This window comes from Bidens hawaiensis, unplaced genomic scaffold (genome assembly GCF_021521415.1).
Source record: "Bidens hawaiensis isolate Kalapana, Puna unplaced genomic scaffold, B.hawaiensis_p1.1 tig00011691_1, whole genome shotgun sequence".
In the NCBI taxonomy this organism is placed as follows: Eukaryota; Viridiplantae; Streptophyta; class Magnoliopsida; order Asterales; family Asteraceae; genus Bidens; species Bidens hawaiensis.
In genome coordinates this window covers 534338-555556 of record NW_027491924.1, presented here as the reverse complement: position 1 = coordinate 555556, position 21219 = coordinate 534338, and the positions used below count along the sequence as shown (strand labels likewise).

Sequence of the window (21219 nt, the reverse complement as noted above, 5' to 3'; positions counted from 1 at the left end):
CAAATATATTTGGTTTCTGCATATGATTACTAAATAATAATATTGGTACTTTTAGTTTTGATTTTAAATCTCTCTTTTATAAGCTTTTAGTAATATTTGAGGTCAAAACATTCAATATTCTATTAATCATTAATTTAAATAAAAAAACAAATATCATGCCAATCTCAATATCTTGGGTCAAGTTTATTTTGGCCCAAAACGCTTTGCCTCGATTAGCAAAATTGAAAAAACCGCATCCAAAACCGAACCAAATCCAAAAACCAAAAACCGAAAAAACCGAAACCGAACTGTTTTAAAAAGTCATAAAACCAAAATTTTGGTTTTCAGTTCAGTTTCAATTAAAAACCGCACCAAACCGCACACAACAATAATAATATGTTATTGTATAGAACTGGTATTATTTGATTGATAATATATTCTATTATTTGTATTTTATATTTAATGAGAATGCAGGGAACACTTTCTTGGCCATATAATAATTCTTACAATGACAGATGTCCATTAACAGGAGGAGCAAATTAATATCTTAATAGTCAGTCAAGTTTTGTGCTTTTATTTTTCCTATCTTTGACTAATTATGTTCTTGAAAATCTTTGCACCTTCTTGAAATTTCCTTCTCTTTACCTATGTCAATATTGCTTCTTGATCATTCAGATGATATATATTTGCTGTCTAAAGATAGTCCATTATAAGATGACACAAATATATGGTTTTAAGGAAGCATAAGTCACACAGAATATCATATTATTTGGATGATCAAAGTTAACTCTTAACACTCAAAACACCCCATACACTTGCACTAAACTAGTTATAATAAGCATGTGCTTCTTAACTGCTTTTATATTTTCCCTTACTCTATTGAATATAGTTATTTATAACTTAAAGAAACAACATGAGGGAGAAGATTGCGAGAAGAAGGATCTATCCTTGTCATTATCACCACGAGATAAAGCGTGTATACGTTTTTCACTTGAAGAAATCAAATTAGCAACTCATGACTTTGATGATGCTCTTGTGATTGGAAAGGGGGGGTTTGGTAAGGTATACAAAGGGAAAATTAACTTCGGGAAAGTTATAGATGTTGCGATCAAGAGGTCGAATCTTGAATCCAATCAAGGGGCGTCCGAGTTCTGGGCAGAGATTGAGATGCTTTCCAAGTTTCGTCATAGTCATATCGTCAATTTACTAGGATATTGTGAAAAAGAAACGATCCTTGTTTATGAATACATGCCCAATGGAAGTCTTGACGATCATTTGCATAAAAGAAGAGCTATTGGAAGCAATTATTCTCCACTGACATGGGTTCAAAAGCTTAATATTTTGATAGGTGCCGCGCGTGGTTTAGACTATCTCCATACAGGGACAGGTGTCAATTCCAGAGTCCTGCATCGTGATGTCAAAAGTTCAAACATCTTACTGGACGAGAATTATTCAGCTAAGATATCCGACTTCGGGGTGTCCAGAATTGGTCCAACATATCATTTAGGCTCTACCGCTGATGTTTATACCAATCAGATCAAAGGCACATTTGGGTACATGGATGCCGAGTATTTCACAACTCACAGGCTAACACGAAAGTCTGATGTGTACGCATTCGGTGTGGTGTTATTGGAAGTTTTATGTGGTAGACCAGCTGTGGATTTTACATTGGATGAGCAGCAACACAGCCTAGCAGGATGGGCCAGACAGTGCATTAAAGAAGGTAGTATGGGTCGAATTATCGATCGATGTTTGAGGGGGCAAGTCCCCTGTACCTGCCTGATGGAATTTGGGCAAATTGCATATGAATGCGTCCAACCTCGTTCTAAGGATCGACCCACGATGACTGTGGTTCTTGCTAGGCTCGAGTTTTTGTCAACACGGACCTTTCAAAGTGTGCAAAGAGCTAGTGACCAAAAACACGTTGGAAGATCCGTGTTTATTGAGAAGGCATGGTCAATGTTTTTCACCAAAGGTGCAAGTAAGTCTCGTTTTTAATTTAGTTGCATATCGTCTAGTTCTTCTCTAGAAATATTAACTATTCTTCCCACAGTTCACAAAAGTTCTGATGCAAAGACACTTGGTCAAAGCATTGGCAACAATAAGAAAGACATGACGATGGAAAAACATGCCATCGAGGCGGTGGAAATTGGCTATCGTGGTGGCGGCGTTGCAACTGCTTCTGGGCAGATTGTGCCACTGTCCCCAAGTGGGCAGACAATGATATCACACTCGAAGATGTTCAAGTATTCCGATCTAAAGAGGGCCACAAAGAATTTCAAACAGGACAAGATCATTGGAGAGGGTGCTTTCGGGAAGGTTTACAAAGGGTGGATGGAATGTGTAACATTTGGTTATGGGCTTGCTGTGGCCATCAAGAAATCAGGTCCCTTAAGCGATCAAGGTTTCAACGAGTGGCAGGTTGGTTAGTTAATTAATACTTATGTTACCTTTCGTATGGGAATTATTATAAAATTATGTCGTAAACTGTTTCTTTGTGCGTTTTTTTATTACAGACAGAAGTGAAATTCTTGGAAAAACTTATCCACCCGAATATTGTTAAGCTCTATGGATATTGCTGGGAAAAGAAGAAATTTCTGCTCGTTTATGAATATATGCAAAAAGGAAGCTTGGACACGCATCTCTTCAGTGGCACGTATTCAAATCCGTACCAAAAACATGAAAAAATTGTACTTCAAAATTTATAAACATGTTTATTTATTTTAACTTGCAATTTGTAGAAGGTACAGAACCGCTTCCATGGGACACAAGGATTAAAATAGCACTGGGAGTAGCTCGGGGCCTTGCTTTCTTGCACACTGCACAAAATAATGTCATTTGCAGGGATGTGAAATGCTCAAATATTTTGCTGGATGAGGCGAGTAAAAGACTAATCACCATTAATTAAAAATGTGCACACAATTTAGTTGCACACATGTGAAAAAATTTAATGTTCTGCGTTAAGTACTTTGTTTTTATATTAATATTTCAGGATTATAACGCAAAGCTCTCGGATTTTGGGATGGCGAAACTAGGTCCGGTCAATGGAGAGTCTCATGTCTCCACATGCGTAAAAGGCACATATGGCTATGCAGCTCCTGAATACGTCGCTACTGGTTCGTTTTCTTATGTTTATAATCGTTATTCTTTATTACTACGTACATGGTTTTATAATATATAACCATAATGTCAGGATGCAATTACAGGTTGCCTATCTTTTAAAAGTGATGTTTACGGTTTTGGAGTGGTGATGATGGAGCTGATAACGGGGATAAAAGTTCTTGATGCAATTCGGCCTGCTGTAAATCATAACTTAGCCGATTGTGCTAGATTTTACTTAAGCGGTGAAATAAAACTCCACAGAATTATGGATCCACGACTAGAACAATGTTATCCTTCAAAAGGAGCTACTAAAGCCCTTGCCCTCGCCATAAATTGTCTTGAACAAGAACCCAAGAACCGGCCTTGTATGGAAGAAGTAGTGTTGTGTTTACAAGATATCAATGCGATCAAAATGAAACCTAACCTGTCAAAGGCTCATACCAAGAACTTGAGTAATTGCTATCATTAAAACCACCGGTACACGGCTATCAGGCTTGAGAGTGCTCATCTGTTTGAAGCAAGACCAAACCAAAACCGAAGTATGGTGAACTTAAAATGAGAACGAGTGATCTGCTCTATATGCTTCATCTGTGAGCAGAAAAACCACCGATGCAAAGCTCTACAAAGATGGATTCATATTTATGAAGTATGGTTGGAGATAAACTTTGTTTCTTGTAACATCTGGAGGATTTGTAATTGAAATTTAGCTATATGCTAATGTAGAATTATCTATTGCCTGTGTTGAGTAGGAATGACCAATATAGAAATTAAGTGATTTGTAATTGAAATTTTGCTGGTTATGACTACTTGCTCTTCATATTGTGTAGGCTTATCAAGTGATATATATAGCCATAAGATTCTTGTGTCTTTGAAGTATAATTAAAATGGCATCATAACTCATATATCATGTAAAGACAAATATAAAACAATGAAATCTAGAAGATTTAAAACTTGATGGCGGTGCAACTCCCGGATCCACCTAATAATTTTTTAGCTTGATGGTTGGAGTTGTTGCCCAAAAGTTAGTAGATTCATCTCTGGAGCAGCTAAATAAATATGGATTAAATAAGAACCGAACTTAAACACCAGGCATCACTCTCAAGTTTCGATCCATTTGGAGGCATGAGGCCCGCAATATATGAATACACGATGGTAATTCTTAAATAACAAAGTTGAATCTAAACCCCTATGGTATGAACCGGTGTGATTGAATACACACTTATTCTCAAACACACCTTCCCAGTGTTAACAACTAAAAACATAGATAGCAATTGAACTAAACTTAGGATAGTGATTAACATAAACATAAGTTAATAAGGAACAAACACCTTCTTTCACACCAAAAAGTTCAACCAAATTCATTGGCATAATTCGATTAAATTGCTGTTGAGGTTCTTATTGAGACTAATGTTGTAAGTAGGAATAGTGTTGAGATTAAAGTGGATGTTGATGTATATCTACACTTTCCTAACCTAATGCTATTAGTCAATGGTGTACTTAAACCCACAATCAATGAATAATTGGCAGGTACCGAATAAATAACTGATTCTGTTTCTGTCTTTCTTCTTAATTTATAATGTGTACGCATCATAATGACAGTGATACAATTAGGGTGGCTTCGTGGGCATCAAGATAACATGACAGTCAAGTCTTATGATTTTTACTCTCCAGTCTTGGCTAATTATGTTCTTACAAATCTTTGCACCTTCCTTGAAGTTTCCTTCTCTTCCCTTTGTCGATTTCGCTTCCTAATCATTTGGATGATATATATTTGCAATCCAAAAATAGTCCACTCATAAGATGACACATATATATATGGTTTTAAGGAAGCACAAGTCACAGAGAATATCATATTATTTGGATGATCAAAGTCAACTCTAGCATTCAACACACCCCATACACCAAGATCAACTCCATCTTTAGATTTAAGGATCTTCTTTTCTTGCACTAGCTGACTATACTCATAAGCATGTGCTTTTTCACTGCTTTAATATTTTCCCTTACTCTGTTGAATATAGTTATTTATTACTTAAAGAAACAACATGAGGAAGAAGATTGTGAGAAGAAGGATCTATCATTGTCATTTTCACCACGAGATAAAGCGTGTATACGCTTTTCACTTGAAGAAATCAAATTAGCAACTCATGACTTTGATGATGCTCTTGTGATTGGAAAGGGGGGGGGGGGGGTTTGGTAAGGTATACAAAGGGAAAATTAACTTCGGGAAAGTTATAGATGTTGCGATCAAGAGGTCGAATCTTGAATCCAATCAAGGGGCGTCCGAGTTCTGGGCAGAGATTGAGATGCTTTCCAAGTTTCGTCATAGTCATATCGTCTATTTACTAGGATATTGTGAAAATGAAACGATCCTTGTTTATGAATACATGCCCAATGGAAGTCTTGACGATCATTTGCATAAAAGAAGAGCTATTGGAAGCAATTATTCTCCACTGACATGGGTTCAAAAGCTTAATATTTTGATAGGTGCCGCGCGTGGTTTAGACTATCTCCATAGAGGGACAGGTGTCAATTCCAGAGTCCTGCATCGTGATGTCAAAAGTTCAAACATCTTACTGGACGAGAATTATTCAGCTAAGATTTCCGACTTCGGGGTGTCCAGAATTGGTCCAACATATCATTTAGGCTCTACCGCTGATGTTTATACCAATCAGATCAAAGGCACATTTGGGTACATGGATGCCGAGTATTTCACAACTCACAGGCTAACACGAAAGTCTGACGTGTACGCATTCGGTGTGGTGTTATTGGAAGTTTTATGTGGTAGACCAGCTGTGGATTTTACATTGGATGAGCAGCAACACAGCCTAGCAGGATGGGCCAGACAGTGCATTAAAGAAGGTAGGATGGGTCAAATTATCGATCCATGTTTGAGGGGGCAAGTCCCCTGTACCTGCCTGATGGAATTTGGGCAAATTGCATATGAATGCGTCCAACCTCGTTCTAAGGATCGACCCACGATGACTGTGGTTCTTGCTAGGCTCGAGTTTTTGTCAACATGGACCTTTCAAAATGTGCAAAGAGCTAGTGACCGAAAACACGTTGGAAGATCCATGCTTATTGAGAAGGCATGGTCAATGTTTTTCACCAAAGGTGCAAGTAAGTTCCGTGTTTTTAATTTAGTTGCATATCGTCTAGTTCTTCTCTAGAAATATTAACTATACTTCCCACAGTTCTCAAAAGTTCTGATGCAAAGACACTTGGTCAAAGCATTGGCAACAATAAGAAAGACATGATGATGGAAAAACATGCCATCAAGGTGGTGGAAATTGGCTATCATGGCGGTTGTGTTGCACCTGCTTCTCGGCAGGTAGTGCCACTGCCCCCAAATGGGCAGACAAATAATTTCTTGAAGATGTTCAAGTTTTCTGAGCTAAAGAGGGCCACAAATAATTTCAAACAGGACAGTATCATTGGAGAGGGTGCTTTCGGGAAGGTTTACAAAGGACGGTTGGATTGTGTGACATTTGGTGGTGGGCTTACTGTGGCCATCAAGAAATCAAATCCCCACAGCGATCAAGGTTTCATTGAGTGGCAGGTTAGTTAGTTAGTTAATAATTATGTTACTTTTCGTATGAGAATTATTATAAAATTTAACCGTTAACTATCTAATATCTAGCTTACAAATTAAGGAACAATCAAACACTGTAAATTTGTGTGTTTTTGTTACAGACAGAAGTGAAATTGTTGGAAAAACTTAGCCACCCGAATGTTGTTAAGCTCTACGGATATTGCTCAGAAAAGAAGAAATTTCTTCTTGTTTATGAATATATGCAAAAAGGAAGCTTGGACACGCATCTCTTCAGTGGTACGTATTCAAATCCGAATCAAAAACATGAAAAAATTGTACTTAAAAAGTATATAAACATGCTTATATATTTTAACTTGCAATTTACAGATGGTGCAGAACCGCTTCCATGGGACACTAGGATTAAAATAGCACTGGGAGTAGCTCGTGGCCTTGCTTTCTTGCACACTGCAGAAAATAATGTCATTTGCAGGGATGTGAAATGCTCAAATATTTTGTTGGATGAGGCAAGTAAAAGACTAATCGCTATTACTTAAAATACGTGCATACAATTTTAGTTGCACACGTGTGAACGGTGAATAATTTTGATGTTTTGATTTAAAAGTTTTATATTTAATACTTCAGGATTATAATGCAAAGCTCTCGGATTTTGGGATGGCAAAACTTGGTCCAGTCAATGGGGAGTCTCATGTCTCCACATGCGTAAAAGGCACATATGGCTATGCAGCTCCTGAATACGTGGCTACTGGTCCGTTTTCTTATCTCCTGCTTATGTAGAGGTTAAAATGGACATGTCATAGCTCAAAATGAGTATCCATTGCTTTTCAAGTTTATATATACGTAATGCGATAAGTACGATTCCCGAAATATATTGTTACTGTGATGTTCCACTGTTTGGAGTGCTTAGTTAAGGTTATTAATAATTATAAAAAAATGTGATACATGTTTTGATGTTTATCATTGTTGTTCTTTATTACTATGTGGTTTTATAATTTATAACAATGATGTCAGGATGCATTTACAGGTTGCCTATCTTTTAAGAATGATGTTTACGGTTTTGGAGTGGTGATGATAGAGCTGATAACAGGGATAAAAGTTCTTGATGCAATTCGGCATGTTGTAAATCATAACTTGGCGGATTGTGCTAGACTTTACTTAAGCGGTGAAATAAAACTCCACAAAATTATGGATCCACGGTTGGATCAATGTTACCCTTCAAAAGGAGCTACTAAAGCCCTTTCCCTCGCCATAACTTGTCTTGAACAAGAACCCAAGAACCGGCCTTCTATGGAAGAAGTAGTGTTGTGTTTGCAAGATATCAATGCGATCAAAATGAAACCGAACCTGTCAAAGGCTGACACCAAGAACTTGAGTAATTGCTATCATTAAAACCACTGGTACACGGCTATCAGGCTTAAGAGTGCTCATCTGTTTGAAGCAAGACCAAACCAAAACCGAAAGATGGGAAACTTAAAAATGAGAACTAGAGACAAGCAATAGAGATCTGCTCTATATGCTTCCTTTGCGAGCAGAAAAACCACTGATGCAAAGCTCTACAAAGATGGATTCATATTTATGAAGTATGTTTGGCGATAAAATTTTCTTGTAACATCTGGAGGATCTGTATTGAAATTTAGCTATATGCTGATGTAGAATTATCTTTGTGCTATGTAGGCTATCAAGTGAAATACCCATAAGATTCTTGTATCTTTAATGTACAATTAAATTGGCAACATAACTTATATATATATATTGTAGAGAATCTAGAGATATATATGAGACAATGAAACTTAGAACATTTAAAACTTTTGGATAATACTTGGTAAGATTCAAGTCTAAACCTTTATTGTATTGATTATTAAGTTGTGAATACTTGATTACAAATAACCCTATTTATAACCATACAATTACTTGTTGGGCAAGAATAAGAGAAAAACTAATTCAAAAATCCCCTAAGTTTGTAAGTACGACAACTAGGTCCCCGCACTTACGCAAGATTACACTACAATCACCCCCTAATCTTGTGACACCGATGAAGCTTCGGATCTCATTAAACTTCAACCGTGGCAACGCTTTTGTAAGGATGTCTGCTCTTTGTAAATCTACACTGACATGCTCCACTTTGATTTGTTCACTCTAGATACACTCCCGAATGAAAAGGTATCACGCGTTGATGTGCTTGCTTCTCCCGTGAAAAACCGGATTCTTCATCAAGGCAATAGCCAATGAATTATCCACTGATGCAACATACTAATAGAGATTGAAGGTTAATCACGTTGATTCTCGGAATACCCGTGAAGATCCTTCCCCAAGCCCCCAAATTCGACCCAAAAGTCAAGAATTTAAAAAGATTAAGTATTTAGTTATGATCAGTCACAAACATTCATAGCATATTAATAGAGAATCCAAAATAGGCTTGGGACAAAACAAACAACCATAGGCCCAACAACAGCCCAAAACAAAACCCGAAAAGTAGACAAAAAACATAAAAATGCCTCAAAAGTGTATCTAGAAGGTTTATTTCGGAAAAATAAATGGAGGCTCATAACCCAAGTTAAGCCCATTTTCGGGTGGACCCTTTTGAAACGCGATCTTGGGCCTTCAGAAACACCATGGCCCGCTCTTCTACACTTGGCCCGCATCATCCACCTTCAACGTCACGATTTCCTCCTTTTCTCCGATCATCTCTGACAACAAACCCTGAAGCCATAAGGCTTGACATGCAGCTGATGTAGCTGCCATAAATTCAGCCTCACATGATGATAACGCCACCGCTCCTTGTTTCTGGGAAACCCATGATATCGGTGATGTACCGTAGTAGAAAATCAAACCTGATGTACTTCGACCATCATCCATATCCACCACATGACTACTATCACTATACCCGTGCAACATATTGTTTCCGCCTCTCAAGTAAGTAATACCAAAGTCTGGTGAACCTCTCAGATGTTGGAGAATATATTTAACTGCTTGAGCATGAGCTTGAGTTGGTGATTGCATGAATCGACTTGCATAACCAACCGAGTAGCTCAAATCGGGTCTCGTATGAGTTAAATACCTTAAGCTTCCGATTATTTTTCTATGACCAATCGGATCTACCTTCGTATTTTCATCTTCCTTTGACAACTTTAAGCCTGGTTCCATAGGAAATTAAGTCAAGTGGCATTCCCAAAGATTTGCTTTTTTTATGATCTTCATTGCATAACTACTTTGCTTTAAAATTATCCCACGATAGCTTTGCTTCACTTCGATCCCGAGATAGTAATGCAACAACCCGAGGTCACTCATCTCGAACCTTGACTCCATTTGTCTTTTGAAATTTGAAATTTCTTGCACAGTTGTACCTGTGACTATCAAATCATCCACAAAAACTCCAACGAGTAATAGCCTTTGACCGGAACACCGTTTGTAAACCGCTTGTTCTTGTTTACATCGAGTGAAACCGAGTTCCTTTAACGACCCGTCTAGTTTAGTATTCCACGCTCTTGGTGCTTGGCGTAGACCGTACAACACTTTAGCCAACCTGTACAACTTTCTTTCTTGACCTTTCTTAACGAACCCATCTGGTTGAAATACGTACACCTCTTCTTTCAAATCACCATGAAGAAATGCGGATTTTACATCTAAGTGATACACTTCCCAACCTCGGTTTGCTGCTAAAGCGAGTAAAAGTCGAACGATTTTGATTCTCGCAATTGGCGCGGACACGTCTTCAAAATCGATCCCATATTTCTGAACATACCCGTTAGCTACGAGAAGGGCCTTGTACTTGGTTATTTTCCCGGCTTCATCTCTTTATTTATTATAGACCCACTTTAAACCTATCGGTTTTACTTTGGGTGGTGCTTCGACTAACCGCCATGTCTTGTTTCTTTCAATCGACTCGATCTCCGCTTCCATTGCTTTTCTCCAATGTTTTTCATTATTCGCTTCTCGAAAATTTACCAGTTAGTCATTTAATAATAGTAGGAGATTCACCTCGTCGGTTTTCGGGTCTTGCTCAACGGGTGTCGGTATACCTTCAACCAGAAAGTCACTAAATTTCTTGGGTAAAACCGTCTTTTGAGTAGTTCGACGTGGCTGGATAACTTGTAACGGTTCTTCGTTTAGGCTACTGTTAGGCCTAATCAGGCTTACATGTGGGCTGCCGCCTTCTAAACTTGACGACTCACTTTCGTTTATGATACGAACCAGCTCACCGGTTCTGTTGGGCTCTTCGGTAGCATGTAGGTCTATGGACCCTAGACCCGGTTGTAACATTCTCCGGTTCGGGTTCAATAATGTACCTGACAATAAAATCGGTCCATTCCTGACCCTTTTCGCCCTCTTGTTTGTCAAGATCAGCCCACGTGAAGAAACATGGATCTACTCCCCTAGACGGGTCCTAGATCCAATGAGTCCACAAGGTAGGGTATGGTTAACTGCCAATACGATATGAACACAATTCCTAAAGTCCAGTGACGTGGACCTTCAAAACAAACACCGTAAGCTCATTACGGGAAGGACAAGAGGGGGGGGGGGGTCTTCCCGTAACCACCCTCCGGCGTGAGAATAAGTACAATTCTGATGGAGATAAAGTACTTAAGTAAATTCAGAGAGTACAGTGGGAGTGAATGAATACCTCATGATGATCGAGAGGGTATTTATAGCCGAAGGGTGTGGGAAGGTGATTGGGCTAGCTGTACCTTTAAAAGATGCTCTTATAACCGCCTGGACACGCGTCCTCATATGATAGGTTCAGCCTATACGTTGCATGTGCATGTATAACAACCTGGACACGCGTCCCTCTGATATTGGTTAATGGGTAGTACTAGCCATGTGCATGGTTATAACGGTCTTGCCAGGTGTCATTAGCTGATTGGCCGAGGGGTCACGTATTGCTCAAGAAAGCATCTTGATAAATCTTCTAGAAGGTAATTAGTTGTTGACAGCTATTCTGGAGCATTTTCTATAAAGTCGGCTCGGTTTTTTTTTTTTTTGGTTTTCATTACATGCAAAGCCAAAACCGAACTGGAATATTTTAACCCAACTATATAATAATAAATTGACAATTATTTAATAAAAAGATTTAGGTCCAAATTCATTATTTTGGACCAAAAATTTTCTTTCGCCCAAAACTTTCATACTCAAATAGCAAAACCATAAAAACTGAAACTGAACCGAGCGAATTTCAAAAACCGAAATTTTGGACCGAACCAACCCGTACTCACATTATTGATAACTAAACTTAGACTTTTGGTGACATTTGACCCGCTCACAAGTAAACGGTCAAAGTTGTTTCTTTCATTGAAGTTTTTGAATTTATGCAGTCTCGTCCTTTTCTAAAAGACCGCAAGAAGTTTCTTAAATTGGTGGACCCACTACTGCATGGTCGATTCTCAACGCGTTCAGTGCACCATGTGGTTACAATAATCGCAATGTGTCTTCAAGAGGAAGCAAATTTTCGGCCCTTGATTTGTGATATTGTTGTTGCATTCGAATTGTTAGTTTCTCAAGCTAAAACGTTTGAAAACAATAAAAGTTTGACCGTTGTCTCGCAACAATCATCCTCATAACAAGATGGATATGTTGGTGCATGTTTTGTAACAGATGATCTTTTGTGTTTGTTAGAATTGAGAGCAACGGTCAAAGGGGAGTCTGTTGGTGCATTTTGTGACAGTCGCTATGCAATTCTGATCAGCGGAAACGAAGTACGAAGTTAGAACAACTTCACCATAGGCGAAGTTATAACAACTTCGCCATAGGCGAAGTTGTAACAACTTCGCCTACAGGCCCAAGCCCGTGAAGTTGTTTATATATATATATACGTGTCTTGTTTAGGTTTGAGTATCTAGAAAGTTAGAGTATTGTGTGTGCAGTTCAAGTAGCTTGAGAGAAACCGAGAGGGAGAGTCGTGTGGGACGACCCGAGGTAGAGCTCACCTCGGGTCGGCCGTCATTTGTTTTCGTGTTTGGTATGTAATGTGTTTCGGTTATTATATAAATGATCTGCAGATGTGTTTATCCCATTCGTGTGTTTGTTCGTGTGTTTGTTCGTGTGTAATCGTGTTCTTCGTCTTCTACACCATTAAACGAGTCTAGGAGGATTCCGCACTCCTAGACCTCGTGCGGATCTCGTATCGATCGGCGAAGCCCCGGGGGACCTACAAGTGGTATCAGAGCCTTAGGCTCTTATGCTATGGTTCGAGATCTGCGTTTTGGTGTTTCTGGCACGTTTCTGATGTGTTTCTGGCCGAACAACCGCAGGCGAAGTTATGGGGTTCAGGCGAAGTTGTCGCTTAAATTTTAGGGTTTAGGCGAAGATATAAGGTTAAGGGAAGTTATTCACAACTTCGCCTACCTCACAAGTTCGCTTATCTCAGGCGAAGTTATCTGACAGGCGAAGTTAAAAAAAAAAAAAAAAAAAAAAAGGTTTTCGTCTGTATGGCCAGGTGTACGCGATTATTGTGAGACCGAAGACGTTGTTCCGTCAATGAGTGAAACTTGTTATCTCTTGGTCTTACGTGTGAACAAATACGTGTCAACTCTGGATATGGAGTTGAGGTTGTGAATGGGATATTGATTGAAACTGGATATTGACACATATTTGGGTGTTTGTGGGCAAATGAAATAGTTGTTGTTCGAGGTTGACCAACTGAAGAAAGTCAAATTGAACTGAAGGTTTTCGTCATTACTGGATTGCGGTCAGAGCATATTATTTATGTTATTTTCAAGGCGTTCGAGAATTGGATCCTGAAACGTGATGCTTATTTATTAAAGTGAAAATTCTGGAACAAGTTGGATTTAATCGGGAATTAAAGTGTTTATGCTCTTGATCGTTATCCCTGGTGATTGAAGATGCTTCGGATTAATTAATGGTCATGTGTGTTAGATTCTGTCAAGATGGTTTTGTGATGAAATTGATCACTTGATGTTGAGTGGTTGAAGATTAAACCTTATCGTATGCCGACGTGTTGGTGAAGTTGTGGAGGGAGCCCAACTTCACGTGTTGGTGAAGTCAGAAGGACTCACGTGATTGGTTGAGATGATCAATTAGGCACGGGGATGCATGCATTTCAAAGACCTCAATCTATATAGTCGGAGAAGCTTACACTGAAGGGGAGATCTGATATGGAAGACGCTGGGTAATTGGTAGATTTGTAAAGCTACACGACAGTTTCAGACACGGCTGGTTGAAGAGCAAACAGAAGATCATCAGTTAAGAGGGAGTCTATTGGTGCATGTTTTGTAACAGATGATCTTTTGTGTTTGTTAGAATTGAGAGCAATGGTCAAAGGGGAGTCTGTTGGTGCATTTTGTGACCGTCGCTATGCAATTCTGATCAGCGGAAACGAAGTACGAAGTTAGAACAACTTCACCATAGGCGAAGTTATAACAACTTCGCCATAGGCGAAGTTGTAACAACTTCTGCCATAGGCGAAGTTAGAACAACTTCGCCATAAAGGGGAGTCTGTTGGTGCATTTTGTGACCGTCGCTATGCAATTCTGATCAGCGGAAACGAAGTACGAAGTTAGAACAACTTCACCATAGGCGAAGTTATAACAACTTCGCCATAGGCGAAGTTGTAACAACTTCTGCCATAGGCGAAGTTAGAACAACTTCGCCATAGGCGAAGTTGTAACAACTTCGCCTACAGGCCCAAGCCCGTGAAGTTGTTTATATATATATATACGTGTCTTGTTTAGGTTTGAGTATCCAGAAAGTTAGAGTATTGTGTGTCCAGTTCAAGTAGGTAGAGAGAAACCGAGAGGGAGAGTCGTGTGGGACGACCCGAGGTAGAGCTCACCTCGGATCGGCCGTCATTTGTTTTCGTGTTTGGTATGTAATGTGTTTCGGTTATTATATAAATGATCTGCAGATGTGTTTATCCCATTCGTGTGTTTGTTCGTGTGTTTGTTTGTGTGTAATCGTGTTCTTCGTCTTCTACACCATTAAACGAGTCTAGGAGGATTCCGCACTCCTAGACCTCGTGCGGATCTCGTATCGATCGGCGAAGCCCCGGGGTACCTACAGGATACCGTGCTTGTGACCCGTGTACATGATGTTTTTTTGTTGCTGATAAGGTTTCTTTTGCAGATAGATACATGATATATATAATTATATATAATCTTAACTAATGTTCTATTTCTTAGTCGTATAACATTTTTATTTTATGAGTTTGATTTATATGCCTTGTAAACTAGTTTTGGATTGGATGCATAAATTAAGAAAACTATATATCTTAAATGCAATGCTATGTTATGTAATGAAAACTGGTCCTACTATCAAACAAGCAACACGGTTCACAGGTTTAACCGCTTGGTACAGTCTAAGTAACCAGTCAAGCAGTAAAGATCAGAGAAGGCTTGGTTGATTTATTTAAACCGATCGTTTCATTTGTGTCTGGTCTATTAGTAACTGACCGAACCAATGAAACCGACTTTTTCAAGTTTTAACTGTGCTGCAAAAAACGGACCGAAACTAAATTCCAGCCGCACCGCGCTGGGGAATTCGACTAGTTATCCTTAAATAACAAAGTGACTAATGTTGTAAGTAGGAATAGTGAAGAAATTAAAGTGGATGTTGTTGTATATATATACTATACTTATGTTCATCATGTTGTCTCTAACATGTTAAAACACGATTTTCGAGCCTTCTTTATGAATCGTGTGATTACTTTCAGATGGTACCGATATGTTTGTAAAGGTGTAGTCCATCCTAAAATCTAAGTAGTGAGGGTTCAAGTTCCATTGTAAGCGAAATGAAATATTTAGAAGTAGGCTAGTTCAAAATTAAAAATTTAAGCCATAGGTTATAGGAATAGTATTGAGATTAAAGTGAATGTTGATGTACCCACAAATACATAATCAGTGAGTAATTGACAGGTACCCATTAATTGAATCTTTTTCTTATCTCTTTATTTTTAATTCCCAATTCGTACATATCTAAACATGACTAATCATAGCCCATAACATGCAGGGGTGTGAAAAAAAAAAGAATCGAAACCGAATAAACCAAAAAAACCAAACCGAAAAAACCAAACCAAATTAGAAACCGGCAGTTTGGTTTTGAACTTTAGCAAAAACCGAAATATTGGTTTTGGTTCGTTTTGTATTTTGTAAAAACCGAACCGAAATAACAAAAAAATAATAATAATCAAATAACCATAACATCTTAACCGTAACCATTAAAAGGAAATCTACCGATGACAGCTATTTGTTTAGTTTAAATATGGTTAATAACAAATATATTTGGTTTCTGCATATGATTACTAAATAATAATATTGGTACTTTTAGTTTTGATTTTAAATCTCTCTTTTATAAGCTTTTAGTAATATTTGAGGTCAAAACATTCAATATTCTATTAATCATTAATTTAAATAAAAAAAGAAATATCATGCCAATCTCAATATCTTGGGTCAAGTTTATTTTGGCCCAAAACGCTTTGCCTCGATTAGCAAAATTGAAAAAACCGCATCCAAAACCGAACCAAATCCAAAAACCAAAAACCAAAAACCGAAAAAACCGAAACCGAACTGTTTTAAAAAGTCATAAAACCAAAATTTTGGTTTTCAGTTCAGTTTCAATTAAAAACCGCACCAAACCGCACACAACAATAATAATATGTTATTGTATAGAACAGGTATTATTTGATTGATAATATATTCTATTATTTGTATTTTATATTTAATGAGAATGCAGGGAACACTTTCTTGGCCATATAATAATTCTTACAATGACAGATGTCCATTAACAGGAGGAGCAAATTAATATCTTAATAGTCAGTCAAGTTTTGTGCTTTAATTTTTCCTATCTTTGACTAATTATGTTCTTGAAAATCTTTGCACCTTCTTGAAATTTCCTTCTCTTTACCTATGTCAATATTGCTTCTTGATCATTCAGATGATATATATTTGCTGTCTAAAGATAGTCCATTATAAGATGACACAAATATATGGTTTTAAGGAAGCATAAGTCACACAGAATATCATATTATTTGGATGATCAAAGTTAACTCTTAACACTCAAAACACCCCATACACTTGCACTAAACTAGTTATAATAAGCATGTGCTTCTTAACTGCTTTTATATTTTCCCTTACTCTATTGAATATAGTTATTTATAACTTAAAGAAACAACATGAGGGAGAAGATTGCGAGAAGAAGGATCTATCCTTGTCATTATCACCACGAGATAAAGCGTGTATACGTTTTTCACTTGAAGAAATCAACTTAGCAACTCATGACTTTGATGATGCTCTTGTGATTGGAAAGGGGGGGTTTGGTAAGGTATACAAAGGGAAAATTAACTTCGGGAAAGTTATAGATGTTGCGATCAAGAGGTCGAATCTTGAATCCAATCAGGGGCGTCCGAGTTCTGGGCAGAGATTGAGATGCTTTCCAAGTTTCGTCATAGTCATATCGTCTATTTACAAGGATATTGTGAAAAAGAAACGATCCTTGTTTATGAATACATGCCCAATGGAAGTCTTGACGATCATTTGCATAAAAGAAGAGCTATTGGAAGCAATTATTCTCCACTGACATGGGTTCAAAAGCTTAATATTTTGATAGGTGCCGCACGTGGTTTAGACTGTCTCCATACAGGGACAGGTGTCAATTCCAGAGTCCTGCATCGTGATGTCAAAAGTTCAAACATCTTACTGGACGAGAATTATTCAGCTAAGATTTCCGACTTCGGGGTGTCCAGAATTGGTCCAACATATCATTTAGGCTCTACCGCTGATGTTTATACCAATCAGATCAAAGGCACATTTGGGTACATGGATGCCGAGTATTTCACAACTCACAGGCTAACACGAAAGTCTGACGTGTACGCATTTGTGTGGTGTTATTGGAAGTTTTATGTGGTAGACCAGCTGTGGATTTTACATTGGATGAGCAGCAACACAGCCTAGCAGGATGGGCCAGACAGTGCATTAAAGAAGGTAGGATGGGTCAAATTATCGATCCATGTTTGAGGGGGCAAGTCCCCTGTACCTGCCTGATGGAATTTGGGCAAATTGCATATGAATGCGTCCAACCTCGTTCTAAGGATCGACCCACGATGACTGTGGTTCTTGCTAGGCTCGAGTTTTTGTCAACATGGACCTTTCAAAATGTGCAAAGAGCTAGTGACCGAAAACACTTTGGAAGATCCATGCTTATTGAGAAGGCATGGTCAATGTTTTTCACCAAAGGTGCAAGTAAGTTCCGTGTTTTTAATTTAGTTGCATATCGTCTAGTTCTTCTCTAGAAATATTAACTATACTTCCCACAGTTCTCAAAAGTTCTGATGCAAAGACACTTGGTCAAAGCATTGGCAACAATAAGAAAGACATGATGATGGAAAAACATGCCATCAAGGTGGTGGAAATTGGCTATCATGGCGGTTGTGTTGCACCTGCTTCTCGGCAGGTAGTGCCACTGCCCCCAAATGGGCAGACAAATAATTTCTTGAAGATGTTCAAGTTTTCTGAGCTAAAGAGGGCCACAAATAATTTCAAACAGGACAGTATCATTGGAGAGGGTGCTTTCGGGAAGGTTTACAAAGGACGGTTGGATTGTGTGACATTTGGTGGTGGGCTTACTGTGGCCATCAAGAAATCAAATCCCCACAGCGATCAAGGTTTCATTGAGTGGCAGGTTAGTTAGTTAGTTAATAATTATGTTACTTTTCGTATGAGAATTATTATAAAATTTAACCGTTAACTATCTAATATCTAGCTTACAAATTAAGGAACAATCAAACACTGTAAATTTGTGTGTTTTTGTTACAGACAGAAGTGAAATTGTTGGAAAAACTTAGCCACCCGAATGTTGTTAAGCTCTACGGATATTGCTCAGAAAAGAAGAAATTTCTTCTTGTTTATGAATATATGCAAAAAGGAAGCTTGGACACGCATCTCTTCAGTGGTACGTATTCAAATCCGAATCAAAAACATGAAAAAATTGTACTTAAAAAGTATATAAACATGCTTATATATTTTAACTTGCAATTTACAGATGGTGCAGAACCGCTTCCATGGGACACTAGGATTAAAATAGCACTGGGAGTAGCTCGTGGCCTTGCTTTCTTGCACACTGTAGAAAATAATGTCATTTGCAGGGATGTGAAATGCTCAAATATTTTGTTGGATGAGGCAAGTAAAAGACTAATCGCTATTACTTAAAACACGTGCATACAATTTTAGTTGCACACGTGTGAACGGTGAATAATTTTGATGTTTTGATTTAAAAGTTTTATATTTAATACTTCAGGATTATAATGCAAAGCTCTCGGATTTTGGGATGGCAAAACTTGGTCCAGTCAATGGGGAGTCTCATGTCTCCACATGCGTAAAAGGCACATATGGCTATGCAGCTCCTGAATACGTGGCTACTGGTCCGTTTTCTTATCTCCTGCTTATGTAGAGGTTAAAATGGACATGTCATAGCTCAAAATGAGTATCCATTGCTTTTCAAGTTTATATATACGTAATGCGATAAGTACGATTCCCGAAATATATTGTTACTGTGATGTTCCACTGTTTGGAGTGCTTAGTTAAGGTTATTAATAATTATAAAAAAATGTGATACATGTTTTGATGTTTATCATTGTTGTTCTTTATTACTATGTGGTTTTATAATTTATAACAATGATGTCAGGATGCATTTACAGGTTGCCTATCTTTTAAGAGTGATGTTTACGGTTTTGGAGTGGTGATGATAGAGCTGATAACAGGGATAAAAGTTCTTGATGCAATTCGGCATGTTGTAAATCATAACTTGGCGGATTGTGCTAGACTTTACTTAAGCGGTGAAATAAAACTCCACAAAATTATGGATCCACGGTTGGATCAATGTTACCCTTCAAAAGGAGCTACTAAAGCCCTTTCCCTCGCCATAACTTGTCTTGAACAAGAACCCAAGAACCGGCCTTCTATGGAAGAAGTAGTGTTGTGTTTGCAAGATATCAATGCGATCAAAATGAAACCGAACCTGTCAAAGGCTGACACCAAGAACTTGAGTAATTGCTATCATTAAAACCACTGGTACACGGCTATCAGGCTTAAGAGTGCTCATCTGTTTGAAGCAAGACCAAACCAAAACCGAAATATGGGAAACTTAAAAATGAGAACTAGAGACAAGCAATAGAGATCTGCTCTATATGCTTCCTTTGCGAGCAGAAAAACCACCGATGCAAAGCTCTACAAAGATGGATTCATATTTATGAAGTATGTTTGGCGATAAAATTTTCTTGTAACATCTGGAGGATCTGTATTGAAATTTAGCTATATGCTGATGTAGAATTATCTTTGTGCTATGTAGGCTATCAAGTGAAATACCCATAAGATTCTTGTATCTTTAATGTACAATTAAATTGGCATCATAACTTAGATATATATATATATTGTAGAGAATCTAGAGATATATATGAGACATTGAAACTTAGAACATTTAAAACTTTTGGATAATACTTGGTAAGATTCAAGTCTAAACCTTAATTGTATTGATTATTAAGTTGTGAATACTTGATTACAAATAACCCTATTTATAACCATACAATTACTTGTTGGGCAAGAATAAGAGAAAAACTAATTCAAAAATCCCCTAAGTTTGTAAGTACGACAACTAGGTCCCCGCACTTACGCAAGATTACACTAACAATCACCCCCTAATCTTGTGACACCGATGAAGCTTCGGATCTCATTAAACTTCAACCGTGGCAACGCTTTTGTAAGGATGTCTGCTCTTTGTAAATCTTCACTGACATGCTCCACTTTGATTTGTTCTCTCTAGATACACTCCCGTATGAAAAGGTATCACGCGTTGATGTGCTTGCTTCTCCCGTGAAAAACCGGATTCTTCATCAAGGCAATAGCCAATGAATTATCCACTGATGCAACATACTAATAGAGATTGAAGGTTAATCACGTTGATTCTCGGAATACCCGTGAAGATCCTTCCCCAAGCCCCCAAATTCGACCCAAAAGTCAAGAATTTAAAAAGATTAAGTATTTAGTTATGATCAGTCACAAACATTCATAGCATATTAATAGAGAATCCAAAATAGGCTTGGGCCAAAACAAACAACCATAGGCCCAACAACAGCCCAAAACAAAACCCGAAAAGTAGACAAAAAACATAAAAATGCCTCAAAAGTGTATCTAGAAGGTTTATTTCGGAAAAATAAGTGGAGGCTCATAACCCAAGTTAAGCCCATTTTCGGGCGGACCCTTTTGAAACGCGATCTTGGGCCTTCAGAAACACCATGGCCCGCTCTTCTACACTTGGCCCGCATCATCCACCTTCAACGTCATGATTTCCTCCTTTTCTCCGATCATCTCTGACAACAAACCCTGAAGCCATAAGGCTTGACATGCAGCTGATGTAGCTGCCATAAATTCAGCCTCACATGATGATAACGCCACCGCTCCTTGTTTCTGGGAAACCCATGATATCGGTGATGTACCGTAGTAGAAAATCAAACCTGATGTACTCCGACCATCATCCATATCCACCACATGACTACTATCACTATACCCGCGCAACATATTGTTTCCGCCTCTCAAGTAAGTAATACCAAAGTCTGGTGAACCTCTCAGATGTTGGAGAATATATTTAACTGC

General features: G+C 38.2%; 1 protein-coding gene and 3 pseudogenes across 1 annotated transcript; 3 read left to right on the top strand and 1 right to left on the bottom strand.

Moving 5' to 3' along the window:
• Positions 1-819: 819 nt before the first annotated feature.
• On the top strand, positions 820-3550 carry LOC143538776 (uncharacterized). Its single transcript, XM_077032251.1, has 6 exons — positions 820-1969; positions 2033-2400; positions 2496-2631; positions 2721-2857; positions 2972-3095; positions 3186-3550. Exons 1-6 carry the CDS (start codon positions 820-822, stop codon positions 3548-3550), a joined length of 2280 nt encoding a protein of 759 aa, XP_076888366.1.
• A 1500-nt stretch (positions 3551-5050) lies between these two features.
• LOC143538775 (uncharacterized) lies at positions 5051-8128 on the top strand (annotated as a pseudogene).
• Positions 8129-9253: 1125 nt separating this feature from the next.
• On the bottom strand, positions 9254-9772 carry LOC143538774 (secreted RxLR effector protein 161 pseudogene; annotated as a pseudogene).
• Positions 9773-16675: 6903 nt separating this feature from the next.
• Positions 16676-19713, top strand: LOC143538722 (uncharacterized; annotated as a pseudogene).
• The last annotated feature ends 1506 nt before the right edge of the window (positions 19714-21219 follow it).